The following is a 24,513-nucleotide window of genomic DNA, read 5'->3' as shown; positions in this document are numbered from 1 at the left end:
GTCCTGTCTGCCCGACTCCACTGTCCTGTCTGCCTGACTCCACTGTCCTGTCTGCCTGACTCCGCTGTCCTGTCTGCCTGACTCCACTGTCCTGTCTGCCTGACTCCACTGTCCTGTCTGCCTGACTCCGCTGTCCTGTCTGCCTGACTCCACTGTCCTGTCTGCCTGACTTTACTGTCCTGTCTGCCTGACTGACTCCTGACTCCACTGTCCTGTCTGCCTGACTCCACTGTGCTGTCTGCCTGACTCTACTGTCCTGTCTGCCTGACTGACTCCTGACTCCACTGTTCTGTCTGCCTGACTCCACTGTCCTGTCTGCCTGACTCCACTGTCCTGTCTGCCTGACTGACTCCAAGAATCCATCGAGTTGGATAGACATGGGGGGGTATCTTGGCCGAAAGCAGTATTTCAGAAAAGTATAGAATATTGCAGTTACGAGAGTCCCGTTGGTATTAAATCCGCGATCGGAGGTAATACATTTTATTATTAAGTAGAATGGAGGGAAGAGGTGGCCGGTTTTTCCTTCCCCCCCCCAAATCTGGCTAGGATCCCTCCTCTCTTGCCTCTGTAATGTCGACGTTTCCTCTTGGAAACCCTGAAAATTGGGTCGGAATTACAGAAAGAGCCCAGGGCACACGAGTCGAAGTCGAAATTGAAGCCGTAATCGAGGTAACTATAACTGATGTTCAAAAATTTCTTGTCGGTTTTAAGAAATGATTGTGGATACATTTTGTGAAAATAAAGTAAAAGTGGCAAAAGAATCACAAAATAGCAAAGTTGGATCGGAGCTCGCAAAACGATGGTCATATAGTACAGCACCATCTTTACAGTACGCTTCACCCCTCCTGAGTCTACTGACTAGTCATCATCAGACAGGTGGGGTGTACGTTGCCCTGACACCCACATGGACACTAGGTCAGGTAATGCTGTTATTTCGTTGTCACGATGCCATTGATGGATAACAGACACGTTTCCGATATCCTCTGTATATAGCCGCGCTATTGACACCTGTTCAAGCACGCAGCTGTGTTCCCCATTAAATTAGCATGTTCAGATGGTACTGTTCAAGCTCACAGGTGTGTTCCCCATTAAATTAGCATGTTCAGATGGTACTGTTCGAGCACACAGGTGTGTTCCCCATTAAATTAGCATGTTCAGATGGTACTGTTCAAGCACACAGGTGTGTTCCCCATTAAATTAACATGTTCAGATGACACTGTTCAAGCACACAGGTGTGTTCCCCATTAAATTAACATGTTCAGATGACACTGTTCAAGCACACAGGTGTGTTCCCCATTAAATTAACATGTTCAGATGACACTGTTCAAGCACACAGGTGTGTTCCCCATTAAATTAGCATGTTCAGATGGTACTGTTCAAGCACACAGGTGTGTTCCCCATTAAATTAGCATGTTCAGATGGTACTGTTCGAGCACACAGGTGTGTTCACCATTAAATTAGCATGTTCAGATGGTACTGTTCAAGCACACAGGTGTGTTCCCCATTAAATTAACATGTTCAGATGACACTGTTCAAGCACACAGGTGTGTTCCCCATTAAATTAACATGTTCAGATGACACTGTTCAAGCACACAGGTGTGTTCCCCATTAAATTAACATGTTCAGATGACACTGTTCAAGCACACAGGTGTGTTCCCCATTAAATTAACATGTTCAGATGGTACTGTTCAAGCACACAGGTGTGTTCCCCATTAAATTAACATGTTCAGATGACACTGTTCAAGCACACAGGTGTGTTCCCCATTAAATTAACATGTTCAGATGACACTGTTCAAGCACACAGGTGTGTTCCCCATTAAATTAGCATGTTCAGATGGTACTGTTCAAGCACACAGGTGTGTTCCCCATTAAATTAACATGTTCAGATTACACTGTTCAAGCACACAGGTGTGTTCCCCATTAAATTAGCATGTTCAGATGGTACTGTTCAAGCACACAGGTGTGTTCCCCATTAAATTAGCATGTTCAGATGGTATTGTTCAAGCACACAGGTGTGTTCCCCATTAAATTAACATGTTCAGATGACACTGTTCAAGCACACAGGTGTGTTCCCCATTAAATTAACATGTTCAGATGACACTGTTCAAGCACACAGGTGTGTTCCCCATTAAATTAACATGTTCAGATGACACTGTTCAAGCACACAGGTGTGTTCCCCATTAAATTAACATGTTCAGATGACACTGTTCAAGCACACAGGTGTGTTCCCCATTAAATTAACATGTTCAGATGGTACTGTTCAAGCACACAGGTGTGTTCCCCATTAAATTAACATGTTCAGATGACACTGTTCAAGCACACAGGTGTGTTCCCCATTAAATTAACATGTTCAGATGGTACTGTTCGAGCACACAGGTGTGTTCCCCATTAAATTAACATATTCAGATGACACTGTTCAAGCACACAGGTGTGTTCCCCATTAAATTAACATGTTCAGATGACACTGTTCAAGCACACAGGTGTGTTCCCCATTAAATTAACATGTTCAGATGGTACTGTTCAAGCACACAGGTGTGTTCCCCATTAAATTAACATGTTCAGATGACACTGTTCAAGCACACAGGTGTGTTCCCCATTAAATTAACATGTTCAGATGACACTGTTCAAGCACACAGGTGTGTTCCCCATTAAATTAGCATGTTCAGATGGTACTGTTCAAGCACACAGGTGTGTTCCCCATTAAATTAACATGTTCAGATGACACTGTTCAAGCACACAGGTGTGTTCCCCATTAAATTAGCATGTTCAGATGGTACTGTTCAAGCACACAGGTGTGTTCCCCATTAAATTAGCATGTTCAGATGGTACTGTTCAAGCACACAGGTGTGTTCCCCATTAAATTAGCATGTTCAGATGGTACTGTTCAAGCACACAGGTGTGTTCCCCATTAAATTAACATGTTCAGATGACACTGTTCAAGCACACAGGTGTGTTCCCCATTAAATTAACATGTTCAGATGACACTGTTCTAGCACACAGGTGTGTTCCCCATTAAATTAACATGTTCAGATGACACTGTTCAAGCACACAGGTGTGTTCCCCATTAAATTAGCATGTTCAGATGGTACTGTTCAAGCACACAGGTGTGTTCCCCATTAAATTAACATGTTCAGATTACACTGTTCAAGCACACAGGTGTGTTCCCCATTAAATTAGCATGTTCAGATGGTACTGTTCAAGCACACAGGTGTGTTCCCCATTAAATTAGCATGTTCAGATGGTACTGTTCAAGCACACAGGTGTGTTCCCCATTAAATTAACATGTTCAGATGACACTGTTCAAGCACACAGGTGTGTTCCCCATTAAATTAACATGTTCAGATGACACTGTTCAAGCACACAGGTGTGTTCCCCATTAAATTAACATGTTCAGATGACACTGTTCAAGCACACAGGTGTGTTCCCCATTAAATTAACATGTTCAGATGACACTGTTCAAGCACACAGGTGTGTTCCCCATTAAATTAACATGTTCAGATGGTACTGTTCAAGCACACAGGTGTGTTCCCCATTAAATTAACATGTTCAGATGACACTGTTCAAGCACACAGGTGTGTTCCCCATTAAATTAACATGTTCAGATGGCACTGTTCAAGCACACAGGTGTGTTCCCCATTAAATTAACATGTTCAGATGACACTGTTCAAGCACACAGGTGTGTTCCCCATTAAATTAGCATGTTCAGATGGTACTGTTCAAGCACACAGGTGTGTTCCCCATTAAATTAGCATGTTCAGATGGTACTGTTCAAGCACACAGGTGTGTTCCCCATTAAATTAGCATGTTCAGATGGTACTGTTCAAGCACACAGGTGTGTTCCCCATTAAATTAACATGTTCAGATGACACTGTTCAAGCACACAGGTGTGTTCCCCATTAAATTAACATGTTCAGATGACACTGTTCAAGCACACAGGTGTGTTCCCCATTAAATTAACATGTTCAGATGACACTGTTCAAGCACACAGGTGTGTTCCCCATTAAATTAGCATGTTCAGATGGTACTGTTCAAGCACACAGGTGTGTTCCCCATTAAATTAACATGTTCAGATTACACTGTTCAAGCACACAGGTGTGTTCCCCATTAAATTAGCATGTTCAGATGGTACTGTTCAAGCACACAGGTGTGTTCCCCATTAAATTAGCATGTTCAGATGGTACTGTTCAAGCACACAGGTGTGTTCCCCATTAAATTAACATGTTCAGATGACACTGTTCAAGCACACAGGTGTGTTCCCCATTAAATTAACATGTTCAGATGACACTGTTCAAGCACACAGGTGTGTTCCCCATTAAATTAACATGTTCAGATGACACTGTTCAAGCACACAGGTGTGTTCCCCATTAAATTAACATGTTCAGATGACACTGTTCAAGCACACAGGTGTGTTCCCCATTAAATTAACATGTTCAGATGGTACTGTTCAAGCACACAGGTGTGTTCCCTATTAAATTAACATGTTCAGATGACACTGTTCAAGCACACAGGTGTGTTCCCCATTAAATTAACATGTTCAGATGGTACTGTTCGAGCACACAGGTGTGTTCCCCATTAAATTAACATATTCAGATGACACTGTTCAAGCACACAGGTGTGTTCCCCATTAAATTAACATGTTCAGATGACACTGTTCAAGCACACAGGTGTGTTCCCCATTAAATTAACATGTTCAGATGGTACTGTTCAAGCACACAGGTGTGTTCCCCATTAAATTAACATGTTCAGATGACACTGTTCAAGCACACAGGTGTGTTCCCCATTAAATTAACATGTTCAGATGACACTGTTCAAGCACACAGGTGTGTTCCCCATTAAATTAGCATGTTCAGATGGTACTGTTCAAGCACACAGGTGTGTTCCCCATTAAATTAACATGTTCAGATGACACTGTTCAAGCACACAGGTGTGTTCCCCATTAAATTAGCATGTTCAGATGGTACTGTTCAAGCACACAGGTGTGTTCCCCATTAAATTAGCATGTTCAGATGGTACTGTTCAAGCACACAGGTGTGTTCCCCATTAAATTAGCATGTTCAGATGGTACTGTTCAAGCACACAGGTGTGTTCCCCATTAAATTAACATGTTCAGATGACACTGTTCAAGCACACAGGTGTGTTCCCCATTAAATTAACATGTTCAGATGACACTGTTCAAGCACACAGGTGTGTTCCCCATTAAATTAACATGTTCAGATGACACTGTTCAAGCACACAGGTGTGTTCCCCATTAAATTAGCATGTTCAGATGACACTGTTCAAGCACACAGGTGTGTTCCCCATTAAATTAACATGTTCAGATGGTACTGTTCAAGCACACAGGTGTGTTCCCCATTAAATTAACATGTTCAGATTACACTGTTCAAGCACACAGGTGTGTTCCCCATTAAATTAGCATGTTCAGATGGTACTGTTCAAGCACACAGGTGTGTTCCCCATTAAATTAGCATGTTCAGATGGTACTGTTCAAGCACACAGGTGTGTTCCCCATTAAATTAACATGTTCAGATGACACTGTTCAAGCACACAGGTGTGTTCCCCATTAAATTAACATGTTCAGATGACACTGTTCAAGCACACAGGTGTGTTCCCCATTAAATTAACATGTTCAGATGACACTGTTCAAGCACACAGGTGTGTTCCCCATTAAATTAACATGTTCAGATGACACTGTTCAAGCACACAGGTGTGTTCCCCATTAAATTAACATGTTCAGATGGTACTGTTCAAGCACACAGGTGTGTTCCCCATTAAATTAACATGTTCAGATGACACTGTTCAAGCACACAGGTGTGTTCCCCATTAAATTAACATGTTCAGATGGTACTGTTCGAGCACACAGGTGTGTTCCCCATTAAATTAACATATTCAGATGACACTGTTCAAGCACACAGGTGTGTTCCCCGTTGAATTAACATGTATATCAAGTTAATCACAAATATAAAATGTCCTGCTTTCTTAGAATCCTATTTTTATAGTCCTCTTATGTGTGTACGTGTTCACAAGCAAAAACCTTAATTATCTATTTGGCACTAGTCATGCCTATGTTAAATCAATGTTCCATCTGTGTTGTCTCTCGTCTATTTTACAAAGTTTTACCAGGAACACTTGAGGTATTTCCCAGTTCTATGTTGAAATGCTGTCAACAGCATCTCCACTTCGAAGTCAACGGCATGAAAGAACGTATCCAGTTGACCGTTTTAGACCACACAGAGAATCAGAACCAGAATAGAAGACAAGCCTAGAGGACAAGCCTCAACCGTTGCTGGTAGCTACTGACCATATGCATCAATGTTGTGATTTACACAATGTTGTGATAGCACTTGTTTTATTATGGGATGGTAATGTAGTCATTGGCCTGTCCAGACAGGTGGCCCAGACTAAATAGTTTGGCCAATATGTTTTTATTATGGGATGATAATGTAGTCATTGGCCTGTCCAGATAGGTGGCCCAGACTAAATAGTTTGGCCAATATGATTTCATCATGGGATGATAATGTAGTCATTAGCCTGTCCAGACACATCTTCTCCAAGAAAAGGACAGATATATGACACATCCAGGATAGTTTGGTTGACATGGAGAAAGTGGGGAGGGTGTTCTTTGGGGGATGATGCTCCATTTCACGCTCAGAGGGACCCTTTATATCTGTGTAGGGTGTAGGGTCTGACTATCTCCACTAAACTAATCACTACACTTATCTGATCATTTACATCCAGCCTGAGTGCAGGAAACCAAGAAGAGCCCTTGTATTTACGTTGGTTTCTTTACGTTCTTCTCGTTCCTTATTTCAGGCACTCCCAAGATACAGTGTCGTTTACCCAAAACAAGCAAAACAGTGGATTGCAAGGCCAATATATCAGGCCACCCCTCAATATATGAGGAATGAGCTGATGGTGCGATGGTGTGAGCTGATGGTGGTGCGAGCTGATGGTGCGAGTCCTGCAGAGACGCATGGACAAATCAGTGAAATACTGAGAGTCAAAATCCCGTGGGGGAGACCGTCGTCTGGCTGCCAACAATAGTCCCAAAACCCAGCAAGGAGGAGGTTACACACATCAAGATTCAAAGACTTGAGGGCTATCCTGACATGGTCCTCCTTACTCCACAAAGGGCTATCCTGACATGGTCCTCCTTGCTCCACAGAGGGCTATCCTGACATGGTCCTCCTTGCTCCACAGAGGGCTATCCTGACATGGTCCTCCTTGCTCCACAAGAGGGCTATCCTGACATGGTCCTCCTTGCTCCACAGAGGGCTATCCTGACATCGTCCTCCTTGCTCCACAAGAGGGCTATCCTGACATGATCCTCCTTGCTCCACAGAGGGCTATCCTGACATGGTCCTCCTTGCTCCACAGAGGGCTATCCTGACATGGTCCTCCTTGCTCCACAAGAGGGCTATCCTGACATGGTCCTCCTTGCTCCACAGAGGGCTATCCTGACATGGTCCTCCTTGCTCCACAGAGGGCTATCCTGACATGGTCCTCCTTGCTCCACAAGAGGGCTATCCTGACATGGTCCTCCTTGCTCCACAAGAGGGCTATCCTGACATGGTCCTCCTTGCTCCACAAGAGGGCTATCCTGACATGATCCTCCTTTCTCCACAGAGGGCTATCCTGACATGGTCCTCCTTGCTCCACAGAGGGCTATCCTGACATGGTCCTCCTTGCTCCACAGAGGGCTATCCTGACATGGTCCTCCTTGCTCCACAGAGGGCTATCCTGACATGGTCCTCCTTGCTCCACAGAGGGCTATCCTGACATGGTCCTCCTTGCTCCACAGAGGGCTATCCTGACATGGTCCTCTTTGCTCCACAGGGGGCTATCCTGACATGGTCCTCCTTGCTCCACAAGAGGGCTATCCTGACATGATCCTCCTTGCTCCACAGAGGGCTATCCTGACATGGTCCTCCTTTCTCCACAATCGAATACACTCTATTACCAGGACGAACCGGGTTTGAAAATAATTCCTGAAAGTTGAAGCTAATTTACCGCATTTATATACAATTTAAAAAAAACTTGAAAATGCAAAAAGCAAGCAGAAATGACCCCAGATATAATCACCTTGGCTGTTGTAGCGTCATTCACCTGTAGACACGGTAGGAGTCACAGAACAGTTTTAAAATAGCTTTTTTATTTTCTTCTCGGCATCTGCTAGTTGCCTACTTGAACGGACTTCTATACCATCGGTCTGTAATATTGACCTTCAGTATTAACATGTTACTGATCCATTGATCTGACTGCTGTATCTCATACACTACACTAGCATGTAATGCATCACTGATAATAGATAGTACCAAAACAGATGGTACTATCGTGTGGCATACTGTAACACTGACAGGACTCTACACTCTGACATGACTCTGACAGGACACTGATGGGACTCTACACTCTGACAGGACTCTACATACTGACAGGACTCTACACTCTGACAGGACACTACACTCTGACAGGACTCTACATACTGACATGACTCTGACAGGACACTGACAGGACTCTACACTCTGACAGGACTCTACATACTGACATGACTCTGACAGGACACTGACAGGACTCTACACTCTGACAGGACTCTGACAGGACACTGACAGGACTCTACACTCTGACAGGACTCTGACAGGACACTGACAGGACTCTACACTCTGACAGGACTCTACATACTGACATGACTCTGACAGGACACTGACAGGACTCTACACTCTGACAGGACTCTACATACTGACATGACTCTGACAGGACACTGACAGGACTCTACACTCTGACAGGACTCTACATACTGCGATGACTCTGACAGGACACTGACAGGACTCTACACTCTGACAGGACTCTGACAGGACACTGATGGGACTCTACACACTGACAGGACTCTACACTCTGACAGGACTCTGACAGGACACTGACAGGACTCTACACACTGCCAGTACTCTGACAGGACACTGACAGGACTCTACACACTGACAGGACTCTGACAGGACACTGACAGGACTCTACACACTGACAGGACTCTGACAGGACACTGACAGGACTCTGACAGGACACTGACAGGACTCTACACTCTGACAGGACTCTGACAGGACACTGACAGGACTCTACACTCTGACAGGACTCTGACAGGACACTGACAGGACTCTACACACTGACAGGACTCTACACACTGACAGGACTCTGACAGGACACTGACAGGACTCTACACACTGACAGGACTCTACACACTGACAGGACTCTACATACTGACAGGACTCTGACAGGACACTCACAGGACTCTACACACTGACAGGACTCTACACACTGACAGGACTCTGACAGGACTCTACACACTGACAGGACTCTGACAGGACACTGACAGGACTCTACACACTGACATAACTCTGACAGGACACTGACAGGACTCTACACACTGACAGGACTCTGACAGGACACTGACAGGACTCTACACTCTGACAGGACTCTGACAGGACACTGACAGGACTCTACACACTGACATAACTCTGACAGGACACTGACAGGACTCTACACACTGACAGGACTCTGACAGGACACTGACAGGACTCTACACACTGACAGGACTCTGACAGGACACTGACAGGACTCTACACTCTGACAGGACTCTGACAGGACACTGACAGGACTCTACACACTGACATAACTCTGACAGGACACTGACAGGACTCTACACACTGACAGGACTCTGACAGGACACTGACAGGACTCTACACACTGACAGGACTCTACACACTGACAGGACTCTGACAGGACTCTGACAGGACACTGACAGGACTCTACACACTGACAGGACTCTACACACTGACAGGACTCTACACACTGACAGGACTCTACACACTGACAGGACTCTACACACTCACAAACACTCCATCATCATCTCATGTAGATACATTATTACTGGCTCTCCACACCCACTCACATACAAGCTGCTGCTACTCTGTTTATCTTATATCCTGATGTCTAGTCACCTGACCCCTATACATATCTACCTCCATCACTATACATATCTACCTCCATCACTATACATATCTACCTCCATCACTATACACATCTACCTCCATCACTATATACATATCTACCTCTATCACATCTACCTCCATCACTATACATATCTACCTCCATCACTATACACATCTACCTCCATCACTATATACATATCTACCTCTATCACATCTACCTCCATCACTATACATATCTACCTCCATCACTATACACATCTACCTCCATCACTATACACATCTACCTCCATCACTATACATATCTACCTCCATCACTATACATATCTATCTCCATCACTATACATATATACCTTCATCACTATACATATTTACCTCCATCACTATACACATCTACCTCCATCACTATACACATCTACCTCCATCACTATACATATCTACCTCCATCACTATACATATCTACCTCCATCACTATACACATCTACCTCCATCACTATACACATCTACCTCCATCACTATACACATCTACCTCCATCACTATACATATCTACCTCCATCACTATACATATCTACCACCATCACTATACATATCTACCTCCATCACTATACATATCTACCTCCATCACTATACACATCTACCTCCATCACTATACATATCTACCTCCATCACTATACACATCTACCTCCATCACTATACATATCTACCTCCATCACTATACATATCTACCTCCATCACTATACACATCTACCTCCATCACTATACATATCTACCTCCATCACTATACACATCTACCTCCATCACTATACACATCTACCTCCATCACTATACACATCTACCTCCATCACTATATACATATCTACCTCTATCACATCTACCTCCATCACTATACATATCTACCTCCATCACTATACACATCTACCTCCATCACTATTTACATATCTACCTCTATCACATCTACCTCCATCACTATACATATCTACCTCCATCACTATACACATCTACCTCCATCACTATACACATCTACCTCCATCACTATACATATCTACCTCCATCACTATACATATCTATCTCCATCACTATACATATATACCTTCATCACTATACATATTTACCTCCATCACTATACACATCTACCTCCATCACTATACACATCTACCTCCATCACTATACATATCTACCTCCATCACTATACATATCTACCTCCATCACTATACACATCTACCTCCATCACTATACACATCTACCTCCATCACTATACACATCTACCTCCATCACTATACATATCTACCTCCATCACTATACATATCTACCACCATCACTATACATATCTACCTCCATCACTATACATATCTACCTCCATCACTCCAGTATCCCTGTACATTGTTAATATGGAACTGACCCTGTATATAGTCCCCTTACCCCTATACATATCTACCTCCATCACTCCAGTATCCCTGTCCCCTTACCCCTATACATATCTACCTCCATCACTCCAGTATCCCTGTACATTGTTAATATGGTACTGACCCTGTATATAGTCACCTTACCCCTATACATATCTACCTCCATCACTCCAGTATCCCTGTCCCCTTACCCCTATACATATCTACCTCCATCACTCCAGTATCCCTGTACATTGTTAATATGGTACTGACCCTGTATATAGTCACCTTACCCCTGTACATATCTACCTCCATCACTCCAGTATCCCTGTACATTGTTAATATGGTACTGACCCTGTATATAGTCACCTTACCCCTATACATATCTACCTCCATCACTCCAGTATCCCTGTCATCTTACCCCTATACATATCTACCTCCATCACTCCAGTATCTCTGTAAATACTTTTTACATATGTCCTGTATATAGTATGCTTACTTTCTAACTTTATTGTATATTTCATATTAGTTATTCTTTTTCTTCTGTTTGTTGTTGTTGTTGTTATTATTTATTACATTGGTGGGTTTTGACTTTGCAAGAAAATCATTTCACTGTGCTTGTGCATGTGACATTATACCTTGAAAACTTGACAATTAAATTTCTTACGATTATCAGTAATATGTACAAATTTATAAAACACATATTACTATGTATACTTTTATAAGACTATATATGACTAACCACCCATCTTTGGAGAAGTTCGGTATGCTTCCCTGCTTATGAGAGGAGCTGGCTAGTATATACCCACTGACTTTCAGCAATTGCGCTAAGCTAACGATATGCTACCATCAACATCCTTCAAAGAGACTTAAAAAATGGTATCCATGAGTTCGTCTGACTCTGAGTTAGTAGGAAATTACCCCAAAATCACCAAATCACAAAGTGTCCCTTTAAGGTCAATGGCATCATGAACATTACCCAGTATGAGGACATTTTAACCAAAGAACCTGGTTGCCTCTGCCAGGAGGCTGAAATTTGTCCACATGTGGATCTTCCAGCAAGACAATAAGCTCAAGCACACATCAATATCTACAAAGAAATGGTATCTACATACAGCCATAAAGCCTCTGAATCTCACGCCTCTCTCTATCACACCCTCTCTTTCTCTCTCCCCTCTGTCTCTCTCGCTGTTTCTCTCGCTGTCTCTCTCTCTGTGTCTCTCTCTTGTCTCTCTCGGTCTCTCTCTCTCTGTCTCTCTCTTTCTCCCTCTGTCTCTCTCTGTCTCTCTCTGTCTCTCTTTCTCTTTCTCCCCCTGTCTCTCTCCTTCTCTCTCTCTGTCTCTCTCTTTCTCCCCCTCTCTCTCTGTCTCTCTCTGTCTCTCTCTTTCCACCCCCTGTCTCTCTCCTTCTCTCTCACTGTGCCTCTCTTTCTCCCCGTCTCTCTCCTTCTCTCTCTCTCTCTCTCTGTCTCTCTCTGTCTCTCTCTTTCTCCCCTGTCTCTCTCCTTCTCTCTCTCTGTCTCTCTCTGTCACCCCCTGTCTGTCTCCCTCTGTCTCTCTCTGTCTCTCTAACAAACCCTCAAAAGACAAATCAACAGTCCAGATTGAGTCCTGAGTGGCATCCAATAAAACTGTCTCTTAAACGCCATTTAGCTTCAGGCCACAAAACATGTAGGTGAGAGAGTAGTGACTACAAGTATCCCCCCCCCCCCCCCCCCCCCCAGCCCTCCTCATAACACCCCTAATGTTTATCCTGGCAGGTCTAACCTCGGCCCGCTAACGCTCTGCTTGACGTTATGCCCGCTCTGCTCTGCTCTGCTCCGGTGCGAGGAGCCACTGTTCTCCAGGCCGGGCTGGGCCAGGATAAACACATTACCTCAGCTCTCTGCAGCTCTCTGCTTGGATCCTCAGGGCTCCACTAGACTCCGCTAGGCCCGCTGGTCTACAGGCTGAACAGAGAGAGGGGAGTTGGCATAGCTGTCCAGAATCAACAGCAGTGACCCGACGGGACTAATAATGGAGGGAATCCCTCCAGACAAAACAATACAGACAGAGGGGGAGGGAGGGAGACAGAAAGGGAGAAATAGCGATGGCGGGAGAGAGAAAGGGAGAGAGGTAGGGAGTGAGAGAGAAAGGGAGAGGGAGGAAGGGAGAAAGGAGAGAGAGAGAGAGAGAGGGGGGAGAGAAAGGGAGAGAGGGAGGGAGAGAAATGGGAAGGGTGGGAGGGAGAGAGAAATGGGGAGGGTGGGAGGGCGAGAGAAATGGGGAGGGTGGGAGGGCGAGAGATAGGGAGAGGAAGGGAGGAGAGAGGGGCCTAAGACAGAAAGAAAGACAGACAGACAGAGTGAATGAAATACAGATATCCTTTCTGTTCTGTATCCTCTCAGTAGCACATGATCAGGGATTGTGTTACTGTAGATGGTATCATGTGTTTGACCTCCCAGTAACAGGACAGGGCAGTACAACTAACTGGTGACCTCCCAGTAACAGGACAGGGTAGTACAACTAACTGGTGACCTCCCAGTAACAGGACAGGGTAGTACAACTAGCTGGTGACCTCCCAGTAACAGGACAGGGCAGTACAACTAACTGGTGACCTCCCAGTAACAGGACAGGGCAGTACAACTAATTGGTGACCTCCCAGTAACAGGACAGGGTAGTACAACTAACTGGTGACCTCCCAGTAACAGGACAGGGCAGTACAACTAATTGGTGACCTCCCAGTAACAGGACAGGGCAGTACAACTAACTGGTGACCTCCCAGTAACAGGACAGGGCAGTACAACTAATTGGTGACCTCCCAGTAACAGGACAGGGTAGTACAACTAACTGGTGACCTCCCAGTAACAGGACAGGGCAGTACAACTAGCTGGTGACCTCCCAGTAACAGGACAGGGCAGTACAACTAGCTGGTGACCTCCCAGTAACAGGACAGGGTAGTACAACTAACTGGTGACCTCCCAGTAACAGGACAGGGTAGTACAACTAGCTGGTGACCTCCCAGTAACAGGACAGGGCAGTACAACTAGCTGGTGACCTCCCAGTAACAGGACAGGGCAGTACAGCTAGCTGGTGACCTCCCAGTAATAGCACAGGGTAGTAATACTAGCTGGTGACCTCCCAGTAACAGGACAGGGCAGTACAACTAACTGGTGACCTCCCAGTAACAGGACAGGGCAGTACAACTAATTGGTGACCTCCCAGTAACAGGACAGGGTAGTACAACTAACTGGTGACCTCCCAGTAACAGGACAGGGCAGTACAACTAGCTGGTGACCTCCCAGTAACAGGACAGGGCAGTACAACTAGCTGGTGACCTCCCAGTAACAGGACAGGGTAGTACAACTAACTGGTGACCTCCCAGTAACAGGACAGGGTAGTACAACTAGCTGGTGACCTCCCAGTAACAGGACAGGGCAGTACAACTAACTGGTGACCTCCCAGTAACAGGACAGGGCAGTACAACTAACTGGTGACCTCCCAGTAACAGGACAGGGCAGTACAACTAACTGGTGACCTCCCAGTAACAGGACAGGGCAGTACAGCTAGCTGGTGACCTCCCAGTAATAGCACAGGGTAGTAATACTAGCTGGTGACCTCCCAGTAACAGGACAGGGTAGTACAACTAACTGGTGACCTCCCAGTAACAGGACAGGGTAGTACAGCTAGCTGGTGACCTCCCAGTAACAGGACAGGGTAGTACAACTAGCTGGTGACCTCCCAGTAGGGGACGACGTAGGGGACGACGTGCATGCTGGGGGAGATGTTCTGGTATCTCCAACATTCCACTAAAGGATTATAGTGAGTGATGGGAGTGAGAGCAGAGGAGGGGTGAGGAGGAATGAGGAGGGGCGAGGAGGAATGAGGGGGGGCGAGGAGGAATGAGGGGGGGCGAGGAGGAATGAGGGGGGGCGAGGAGGAATGAGGGGGGGGCGAGGAGTAATGAGGAGGCGTGAGGAAGAGAATGCTGGGACACATACTGTCACCAGATGCTGCATCTCTCCAACAGAGGCTCCCTTCATTTTCCTGGTAACAATAACCTTTGATTGGTTGGGTTCATAGAGGACGTATACAGTAACATTCATCCATTCATCAACTGACTGAATGACTGTTTGGCTGACTGACTGGTTGGCTGACTGACTGGTTGGCTGACTGACTGGTTGGCTGACTGACTGGTTGGCTGACTGACTGTTTGCCTGACTGAGTGGTTGACTGATTGACTGACATGTTGGCTGAATGAGTGACTCACTGGTTGGCTGACTGACTGGTTGGCTGACTGATTGACTGACAGGTTGGCAGAATGAGTGACTGACTGGTTGGCTGACTGACTGGTTGTCTGAATGAGTGATTGGCTGAATGAGTGGTTGGCTGAATGAGTGGTTGGCTGAATGAGTGGTTGGCTGAATGAGTGGTTGGCTGAATGAGTGGTTGGCTGAATGACTGGTTGGCTGAATGACTGGTTGGCTGAATGACTGGTTGGCTGAATGAGTGGTTGGCTGAATGAGTGGTTGGCTGAATGACTGGTTGGCTGAATGACTGGTTGGCTGAATGACTGGTTGGCTGAATGACTGGTTGGCTGAATGACTGGTTGGCTGAATGACTGGTTGGCTGAATGACTGGTTGGCTGACTGACTGGTTGGCTGAATGACTGGTTGGCTGAATGACTGGTTGGCTGAATGACTGGTTGGCTGACTGACTGGTTGGCTGAATGACTGGTTGGCTGAATGACTGGTTGGCTGAATGACTGGTTGGCTGAATGACTGGTTGGCTGACTGACTGGTTGGCTGAATGACTGGTTGGCTGAATGACTGGTTGGCTGAATGACTGGTTGGCTGAATGACTGGTTGGCTGACTGACTGGTTGGCTGAATGACTGGTTGGCTGAATGACTGGTTGGCTGAATGACTGGTTGGCTGAATGACTGGTTGGCTGACTGACTGGTTGGCTGAATGACTGGTTGGCTGACTGACTCTTGCATACCTAACTGTATGTTAGGGAAGGGAAAGTGAAAAAGCTTGTGCTAAATCTGAACAGGCATAGAAGGAGTTTGAAAAAACACTTGTTTTCCATGTTGTCTGATTTATTGATTTTCATCCATTTTTATAGCTTTAACACAAACGCTATATTTTATTTAACCTTTATTTAACAAGGCAAGTCAGTAAAGAACAAATTCTTATTTACAATGACGGCCTAGGAACAGTGGGTTAACTGCCTTGTTCAGGGGCAGAACGACATGTCAGCTCAGTGATTCAATCTAACACACACACACACACACACATCCACACTACGTAGACAGACGCACGCACGCACGCACGCACGCACGCACGCACGCACGCACGCACGCACGCACGCACACACACACACACCCACATCCACACGACGTAGACAGACGCACGCACGCACGCACGCACGCACGCACGCACGCACGCACGCACGCACACACACACACACACCCACATCCACACGACGTAGACACACACACATACACACACGCAACGTGTGTACACACACACACACACAGCGGCTGCAGTAGTAGGTGCCAGGGCACAATGAGGGATTGGAAGTGGTTTATATTTGTGTTTTCTCTGTTTTTCTCAGTGGAGGAAACCTTGCTTACTGCCCTGGGCCAACTGGAATGTTCCAACAGTCTCTAAAAAACCTCAGCTGTTTATTGAACTCATATTTTCTCTCTACTTTACTCGACAGGGGTGTTTCTCAATATGCATACTACCATGCTCTGACGGGGTGTTTCTCAATATGCATACTACCATGCTCTGACGGGGTGTTTCTCAATATGCATACTACCATGCTCTGACAGGGGTGTATCTCAATATGCATACTACCATGCTCTGACGGGGTGTATCTCAATATGCATACTACCATGCTCTGACGGGGTGTTTCTCAATATGCATACTACCATGCTCTGACGGGGTGTTTCTCAATATGCATACTACCATGCTCTGATGGGGTGTATCTCAATATGCATACTACCATGCTCTGACAGGGGTGTATCTCAATATGCATACTACCATGCTCTGATGGGGGTGTTTCTCAATATGCATACTACCATGCTCTGATGGGGTGTTTCTCAATATGCATACTACCATGTTCTGATGGGGTGTATCTCAATATGCATACTACCATGCTCTGACGGGGGTGTATCTCAATATGCATACTACCATGCTCTGACAGGGGTGTTTCTCAATAGTCTAAAATCAAAGTAGGAACTTTTTTAGATCCATATCTCATTTACATATTTGGAAGCATTTCAACAGAAAGTACGCCAAGAAATATGACACAACCATGTCAACAACAACAACAACAAAAAAAACGTTTCTTGTAAAACATTGGCATCCATTATTTGGGGCAGCAGATAGCCTAGTGGTTAGAACGAAAAGTTACTGGATCGAATCCCCCGAGCTGACAACGTAAACATCTGTCATTCTTACCCGGAACAAGGCAGTTAATCCACTGATCCCCCGGTAGACCGTCATTGAAAAATAAGAATTTGTTCTCAACGGACTTGCCTAGGTTAAATAAATAAATGTAAAAAATTTGAGCTGAAGCGAGATAAAATATATTCTGACTTCGGAATGAATGATACCCATTCACATCTCATATTGTTGCTTGACGATAAGCTTGTATCTTGATACCTAATCATTTTGGCATGTTTACCTGCCTACAATACCCACTGTAGTGTGTGGACATCACATGCTAATCGAAGCCCATACACACAATACCTCATAATGACAAAGCGAAAACTGGTTTTTAGAAATGTTTGCAAATTTATAAAATATAAAAACAGAAATACCTTATTTACATAAGTATTCAGACCCTTTGCTATGATACTTGAAATTGAGCTCAGGTGCATCCTGTTTCCATTGATCATCCTTGAGATGTTTCTACAACTTCATTGGAGTCCACCTGTGGTAAATTCAATTGATTGGACATGATTTGGAAAGGTGCACACCTGTCTATATAAGGTTCCACAGTTGACCGTTTGGAACCACCAAAACTCTTCCTAGAGCCATACTGAGCAATTGGGTCACCTCCCTTTGTCAGGGAGGTGACCAAGAACCCAGTGGTCACTCTGACAGAGCTCCAGTGTACCTCTGTGGAGATGGGAGAAACTTCCAGAAGGACAACCGTCTCTGCAGCACCCCACCAATCAGGCCTTTATGGTAGAGTGGCCAGACGGAAGCCACTCCTCAGTAAAAGGCACATGACAGCCCGCTTGGAGTTTGCCAAAAGGCACCTAAAGACTCTCAGACCATGAGAAACAAGATTCTCTAGTCTGATGAATCCAAGATTGAACACTTTGGCCTGAATGCCAAGCGTCACATCTAGAGGAAACCTGGCGCCATCCCTACAGTGAAGCGTGGTGGTGGCAGCATCATGCTGGGGGGATGATTTTTATTAGCAGGGACTGGGAGACTAGCCAGGATCGAGGGAAAGATGAACAGAGAAAAGTACAGAGAGATCCTTGATGAAAACCTGCTCCAGAGCGCTCAGGACCTCAGACTGGGGTGAAGGTTCACCTTCCAATAAGTGAATGACCCTAAGCACACAGCCAAGACAACGCAGGAGGGGCTTCGGCACAAGTCTCTGAATGTACTTGAGTGGCCCAGCCAGAGCCCGGACTTGAACCTGATCGAACATCTCTGGAGAGACCTGAAAATAGCTGTGCAGCGTCACTCCCCATCCAACCTGACAGAGCTTGAGAGGATCTGCAGAGAAGAATGGGAGAAACTCCCCAAATACAAGTGTGCTTAGCTTGTAGCGTCATACCCAAGAAGACTCGAGTCCGTAATCGCTGCCAATAATGCTTCAACAAAGTACTGAGTAAAGGGTCTGAATACTTACGTAAATGTGATATTTCTGTTTTTATCTTTAAAAAAAAAAAAATGTGCCAAAATTTCTAAAAAACAGTTTTCCTTTGTCATTATGGGGTGATGTTTATATTGATGAGGGAAGAAAACAATGTAATATTGTACAAATAAATACTATTGTGGGGGGGGGGGGGGGGGGGGGTGCAACTCCATATTAGGAAGGAGTTCTAAATGTTTTGGACTTTGTTTAATAGTTCAGGGCTAATATCGTTTGAATTTTTTGCATTTTCTTCTCAACTCAGAACCGAAAAACAACATTTACAAAGCAAACATGAAACTCAGTCAGGGTTTCAACTTAGTTAGAATAGTAGAATACACAAGCTGCCATTTTGAAGTGTCGTTGTGCATCAGCGGTTTCTCTTGTCAAATTAGCCCACGTCAGCTAAAATGTTTTAGATCGGTAAGTTAGTCTAGCGGCCAGCTATCTAAACTTAGTAATCAGGGTCAAATTACCAGCTGGGGGGGGGGGGGGGCATTGATTTTGTTAGTCAGTCTTACTCAGATATCATATAAAATAAAATAAATTAAATACAAAAAACAATTTCTCTCTCCCCGTATGGCAAAATATGTAGAATATTATGAAATTAGTTCTATATTTCAAAATCTTCTTTCCACCCCATGGTAACTGTTGCCCCTCATGATGAGCTCAGATTTCTAGTGGCCCCCACCCCCCATCAAAATTGCCCATCCCTGCCTTAGATCTACCACAGCAAATATTTCAACAGCTTAAGCACATGTTGCAGGACAGTGAATACATATATTTTTTAATATTGATCCCCCCAAAATAATGATCTTAAGGGGGTTAGCCATCAGTGATGAAGTTGACAACAAATAATAAAAACAGACATATTTTTGCCGCTAAAAAATTTAAGTTCAATACAAACATTTGTAAAATATGGAAAATGATTCATTTGAAAATACCCAATAAAACCAACCCGATCTTTCAGCACTCTGACGGAGTTTACGTTCTACGGAGTTGACAAAAATTGAATTTTTCTTCTTCATTCAAGTGGTATACACAGTAGACATTTAGTTTCTCCTCGGTTGATGTATAACTCTAAAACCTGATTAAAATTAACATATTTGAACCAAAATTAATATCTTAATCTATCAGGGAGATGGAGTTGACAGTTTATGGTTGTAACCATGGTGATTCCAATATTGTTTGTTTACATCTATCAACAGTAGAGAACATTCCAGACCATGAGTGGTCTTGTTGAACTAGATGTAATGAGGACATGAATAAAGGGGTCCTTATGGTATAGGTGACCCTGCTCATTCCTGATCCATTTAGGATTTTAGACCAAATGTTCACCAAATGTCCAGAAATATCTTTTAGGAATGAAAGTTTTGAGAGAAATATTCTCTAAAGGGCTATTGGAAGATATAACCTTTTACATAAAATCATTTTCCAAGTTAATGTCCATTATTGTCAGTTTCTTTCTTTTTGAAACACTTTTTTTTTTTTGGAGTTTGTTCTGCACAAAGGGTATTTCTGGGCATACAGCCAAACATTTTTCCCCTTGTAAAATTCCCACAAATAAATTTTTTAAAGCTCAAATAATCCAACAACAACAACAAACCCAAAAAGTTTCCCTGCTGGACTTTCCCGGGCTTTCAAAAATCCCTGATTTTACAAGTCCTTTTGAAAACAACAGTACCTAACCTTAGCAGTCACTGTAAAGCAAAGACCTCCAAGTGAAGCTAGAGCTTTATAAAGCTGTGTGCATCTGAATCAGAAGCTTACAGACCAATAACACAATCCAGTCAGAAGCCATTCTAAAGCTTAAGTTATACCCAACCCAAGAACTACAATTCGCTAAGGCAAAATGCCCATCCTGCATCGCTGCGTACCAAAAAAAATGTGCAGCCACACATAACTCGATGCAAACGACGCAGGATCGTCATTTGGCGTTACGTACTGCAACAGGGTATACATTTGGTTTACATACAAGGATGTTAATGGATTATATTGAAGCGGTCTACAGCGGTTTATGGTGGTGCTAAGGTTAGTGAAAGCATATTAGTGGGTCTTACTGAACAAATTAATCCCTTGCCTTGTCCCTTGGTTGATGCTGCTCACAGAACTACCTGTAGAAAAAGGAGAGGAGAGGAGAGGGGAGGAGGAAACACGCATTACAGGTCAGACTGGGATGTCTATGTCACAAAATGGCTGTTATTCAGTCAGCATCATTATGACATGGTAATAAGAGATTACAAAGGGGTAATACGTGCTCTATACAAGTCTTATAATGCATTATAACCAGGTCATTTTCACTGCTTTTAACATAACAGATCCTAATGATCTGAGACGCTGATCCACACATCCTGTCTGATTGTCCATTGAGCTGTACGGCCCAGATGGGACAGGGTCCGGACTGGAAGTGTCGAGTCTGTCCTCGCCTAGCTTCTCGCTAGCTAACCTGCAATTACTGGTGCACTGCAACATTTCTGGACAGTTAGTAACATAGTTCAGAGAAATGTAGTTCCTGCTGAGTTCTTCGGAGGATAGAAATGAAAGACAACTCCATAATGACGATGAACTATTGAACAACTGTCCAACATGCCAGAGAAGAACGCTCTGTAGCAAAAAAATACTTTCTCTTCCTGACTCACCCTCCTTGCTGACCCCAAGACAGCCCTTCAGCTCCAGAAGTGAGATGGCTTTGTCCTTGTTCAGGTCACAGTAGTCAGTGAACTTCCTGGCACATTTCTTGGGCTTGGCTTTCTTCTTGACGTATCTCTTGAAAGGCTTCAGCTCCTTCTTGTTGATGTCATGGCTGCTGTTGTTGTCCAGCTGGGTAAAGTACCAGTGGACCACCCTCTCTTCTAGAGTGTGGCTGGGGTCCGGCTCCGTCAACCTACACAGGTCCACAGGGTTCAGACACAGGTCCACATACTGAGGGGGTTCGACTCAAACCTGTACAGGTACACCCAGTACTCATACACAGGTACAGACACTCAGCATCTGCTCAGGAGGTACACACAGGTACACAATCAGAACCTACTCAGGAGGTACACAGAGGAACACAATCAGAACCTGAACCCTCAGGTACACACTCAGAACCTTCTCAGGTACAGACACTCAGAACCTACTCAGGTACAGACACTCAGAACCTGCTAAGGTACAGACACTCAGAACCTGCTCAGGTACAGACACTCAGAACCTGTTAAGGTACAGACACTCAGAACCTGCTCAGGTACAGACACTCAGAACCTGCTCAGGTACAGACACTCAGAACCTGCTCAGGTACAGACACTCAGAACCTGCTCAGGTACAGACACTCAGAACCTGCTCAGGTACAGACACTCAGAACCTGCTCAGGTACAGACACTCAGAACCTGCTCAGGTACACAAACAGGGCTCCAGATCTAATTCCCCATCCAAACCTAATGATAGAGATTTCAACATCATAGTTGACTGTTTAAGCTTGAAGGGTATACATATCGGTACGACTTACCTCCCGCCACCAGAGGGGGTTGGTGAGTTTATGGCCTGGACCATGTCTGTGGTGAGGGCGTCTAAAAGGCTGGTAATGAATTCCACTTTTTTACCCTCCGGACAGCCTGTCACAGAAAAACAGAGAGAGTATTCAGCAATCATTACCATGTCTCACAGCAACACAGAGACAGCACAGTCACTCCTCAGCAATCATTACCACTGTCTCACAGCAACACAGAGACAGCACAGTCACTCCTCAGCAATCATTACCACTGTCTCACAGCAACACAGAGACAGCACAGTCACTCCTCAGCAATCATTACCACTGTCTCACAGCCACACAGAGACAGCACAGTCACTCCTCAGCAATCATTACCACTGTCTCACAGCAACACAGAGACAGCACAGTCACTCCTCAGCAATCATTACCACTGTCTCACAGCAACACAGAGACAGCACAGTCACTCCTCAGCAATCATTACCACTGTCTCACAGCCACACAGAGACAGCACAGTCACTCCTCAGCAATCATTACCACTGTCTCACAGCAACACAGAGACAGCACAGTCACTCCTCAGCAATCATTACCACTGTCTCACAGCAACACAGAGACAGCACAGTCACTCCTCAGCAATCATTACCACTGTCTCACAGCAACACAGAGACAGCACAGTCACTCCTCAGCAATCATTACCACTGTCTCACAGCAACACAGAGACAGCACAGTCACTCCTCAGCAATCATTACCACTGTCTCACAGCAACACAGAGACAGCACAGTCACTCCTCAGCAATCATTACCACTGTCTCACAGCAACACAGAGACAGCACAGTCACTCCTCAGCAATCATTACCATGTCTCACAGCAACACAGAGACAGCACAGTCACTCCTCAACAATCATTACCACTGTCAGAAGACAAATAAGCTGTGCTGAAATAGAATGGCTTTGGCAGAAAGGATTCAGACTCCATTAAAAGGTCCAAGCTTGATGGCTAGTGTTAAGTATCTCTGGTAAACAACAGAACTACAGCTGATGGCTGAGCACAGTGTTAAGTATCTCTGGTAAACAACAGAACTACAGCTGATGGCTGAGCACAGTGTTAAGTATCTCTGGTAAGCAGTAGAACTACAGCTGATGGCTGAGCACAGTGTTAAGTATCTCTGGTAAACAGTAGAACGACAGCTGATGGCTGAGCACAGTGTTAAGTATCTCTGGTAAACAGCAGAACTACAGCTGATGGCTGAGCACAGTGTTAAGTATCTCTGGTAAACAGTAGAACTACAGCTGATGGCTGAGCACAGTGTTAAGTATCTCTGGTAAACAGTAGAACTACAGCTGATGGCTGAGCACAGTGTTAAGTATCTCTGGTAAACAGTAGAACTACAGCTGATAGCTGAGCACAGTGTTAAGTATCTCTGGTAAACAGTAGAACTACAGCTGATGGCTGAGCACAGTGTTAAGTATCTCTGGTAAACAGCAGAACTACAGCTGATGGCTGAGCACAGTGTTAAGTATCTCTGGTAAACAGTAGAACTACAGCTGATGGCTGAGCACAGTGTTAAGTATCTCTGGTAAACAGTAGAACTACAGCTGATGGCTGAGCACAGTGTTAAGTATCTCTGGTAAACAGTAGAACTACAGCTGATAGCTGAGCACAGTGTTAAGTATCTCTGGTAAACAGTAGAACTACAGCTGATGGCTGAGCACAGTGTTAAGTATCTCTGGTAAACAGTAGAACTACAGCTGATGGCTGAGCACAGTGTTAAGTATCTCTGGTAAACAGTAGAACTACAGCTGATAGCTGAGCACAGTGTTAAGTATCTCT

The 24,513-nt window shown here is 44.7% G+C and overlaps 1 protein-coding gene across 5 annotated transcripts in view; it reads right to left on the bottom strand.

Annotated features, from left to right (window-relative positions):
- The window catches only part of smoc1 (SPARC related modular calcium binding 1), a 272,407-nt gene that overhangs the window by 19,484 nt on the left and 228,410 nt on the right, over window positions 1-24,513 (bottom strand). For 4 of the 5 annotated variants that reach the window (XM_055862442.1, XM_055862444.1, XM_055862445.1 and 1 more), the window contains 3 exons: window positions 22,706-22,811; window positions 21,861-22,105; window positions 21,302-21,335 (listed from right to left, as the gene is read on the bottom strand). In XM_055862442.1, coding sequence (XP_055718417.1) covers window positions 21,302-21,335; window positions 21,861-22,105; window positions 22,706-22,811 — 385 coding nt within the window. Of the gene's footprint in view, window positions 1-21,281; window positions 21,336-21,860; window positions 22,106-22,705; window positions 22,812-24,513 lie in introns of all 5 variants that reach the window. The other variant, XM_055862443.1, reaches the window with a different exon arrangement.

Source organism: Salvelinus fontinalis, chromosome 15 (assembly GCF_029448725.1).
Source record: "Salvelinus fontinalis isolate EN_2023a chromosome 15, ASM2944872v1, whole genome shotgun sequence".
Classification (NCBI taxonomy): Eukaryota; Metazoa; Chordata; class Actinopteri; order Salmoniformes; family Salmonidae; genus Salvelinus; species Salvelinus fontinalis.
The sequence above is the reverse complement of the archived record's forward strand: the minus strand, read 5'-3'. Positions and strand labels throughout refer to the sequence as shown.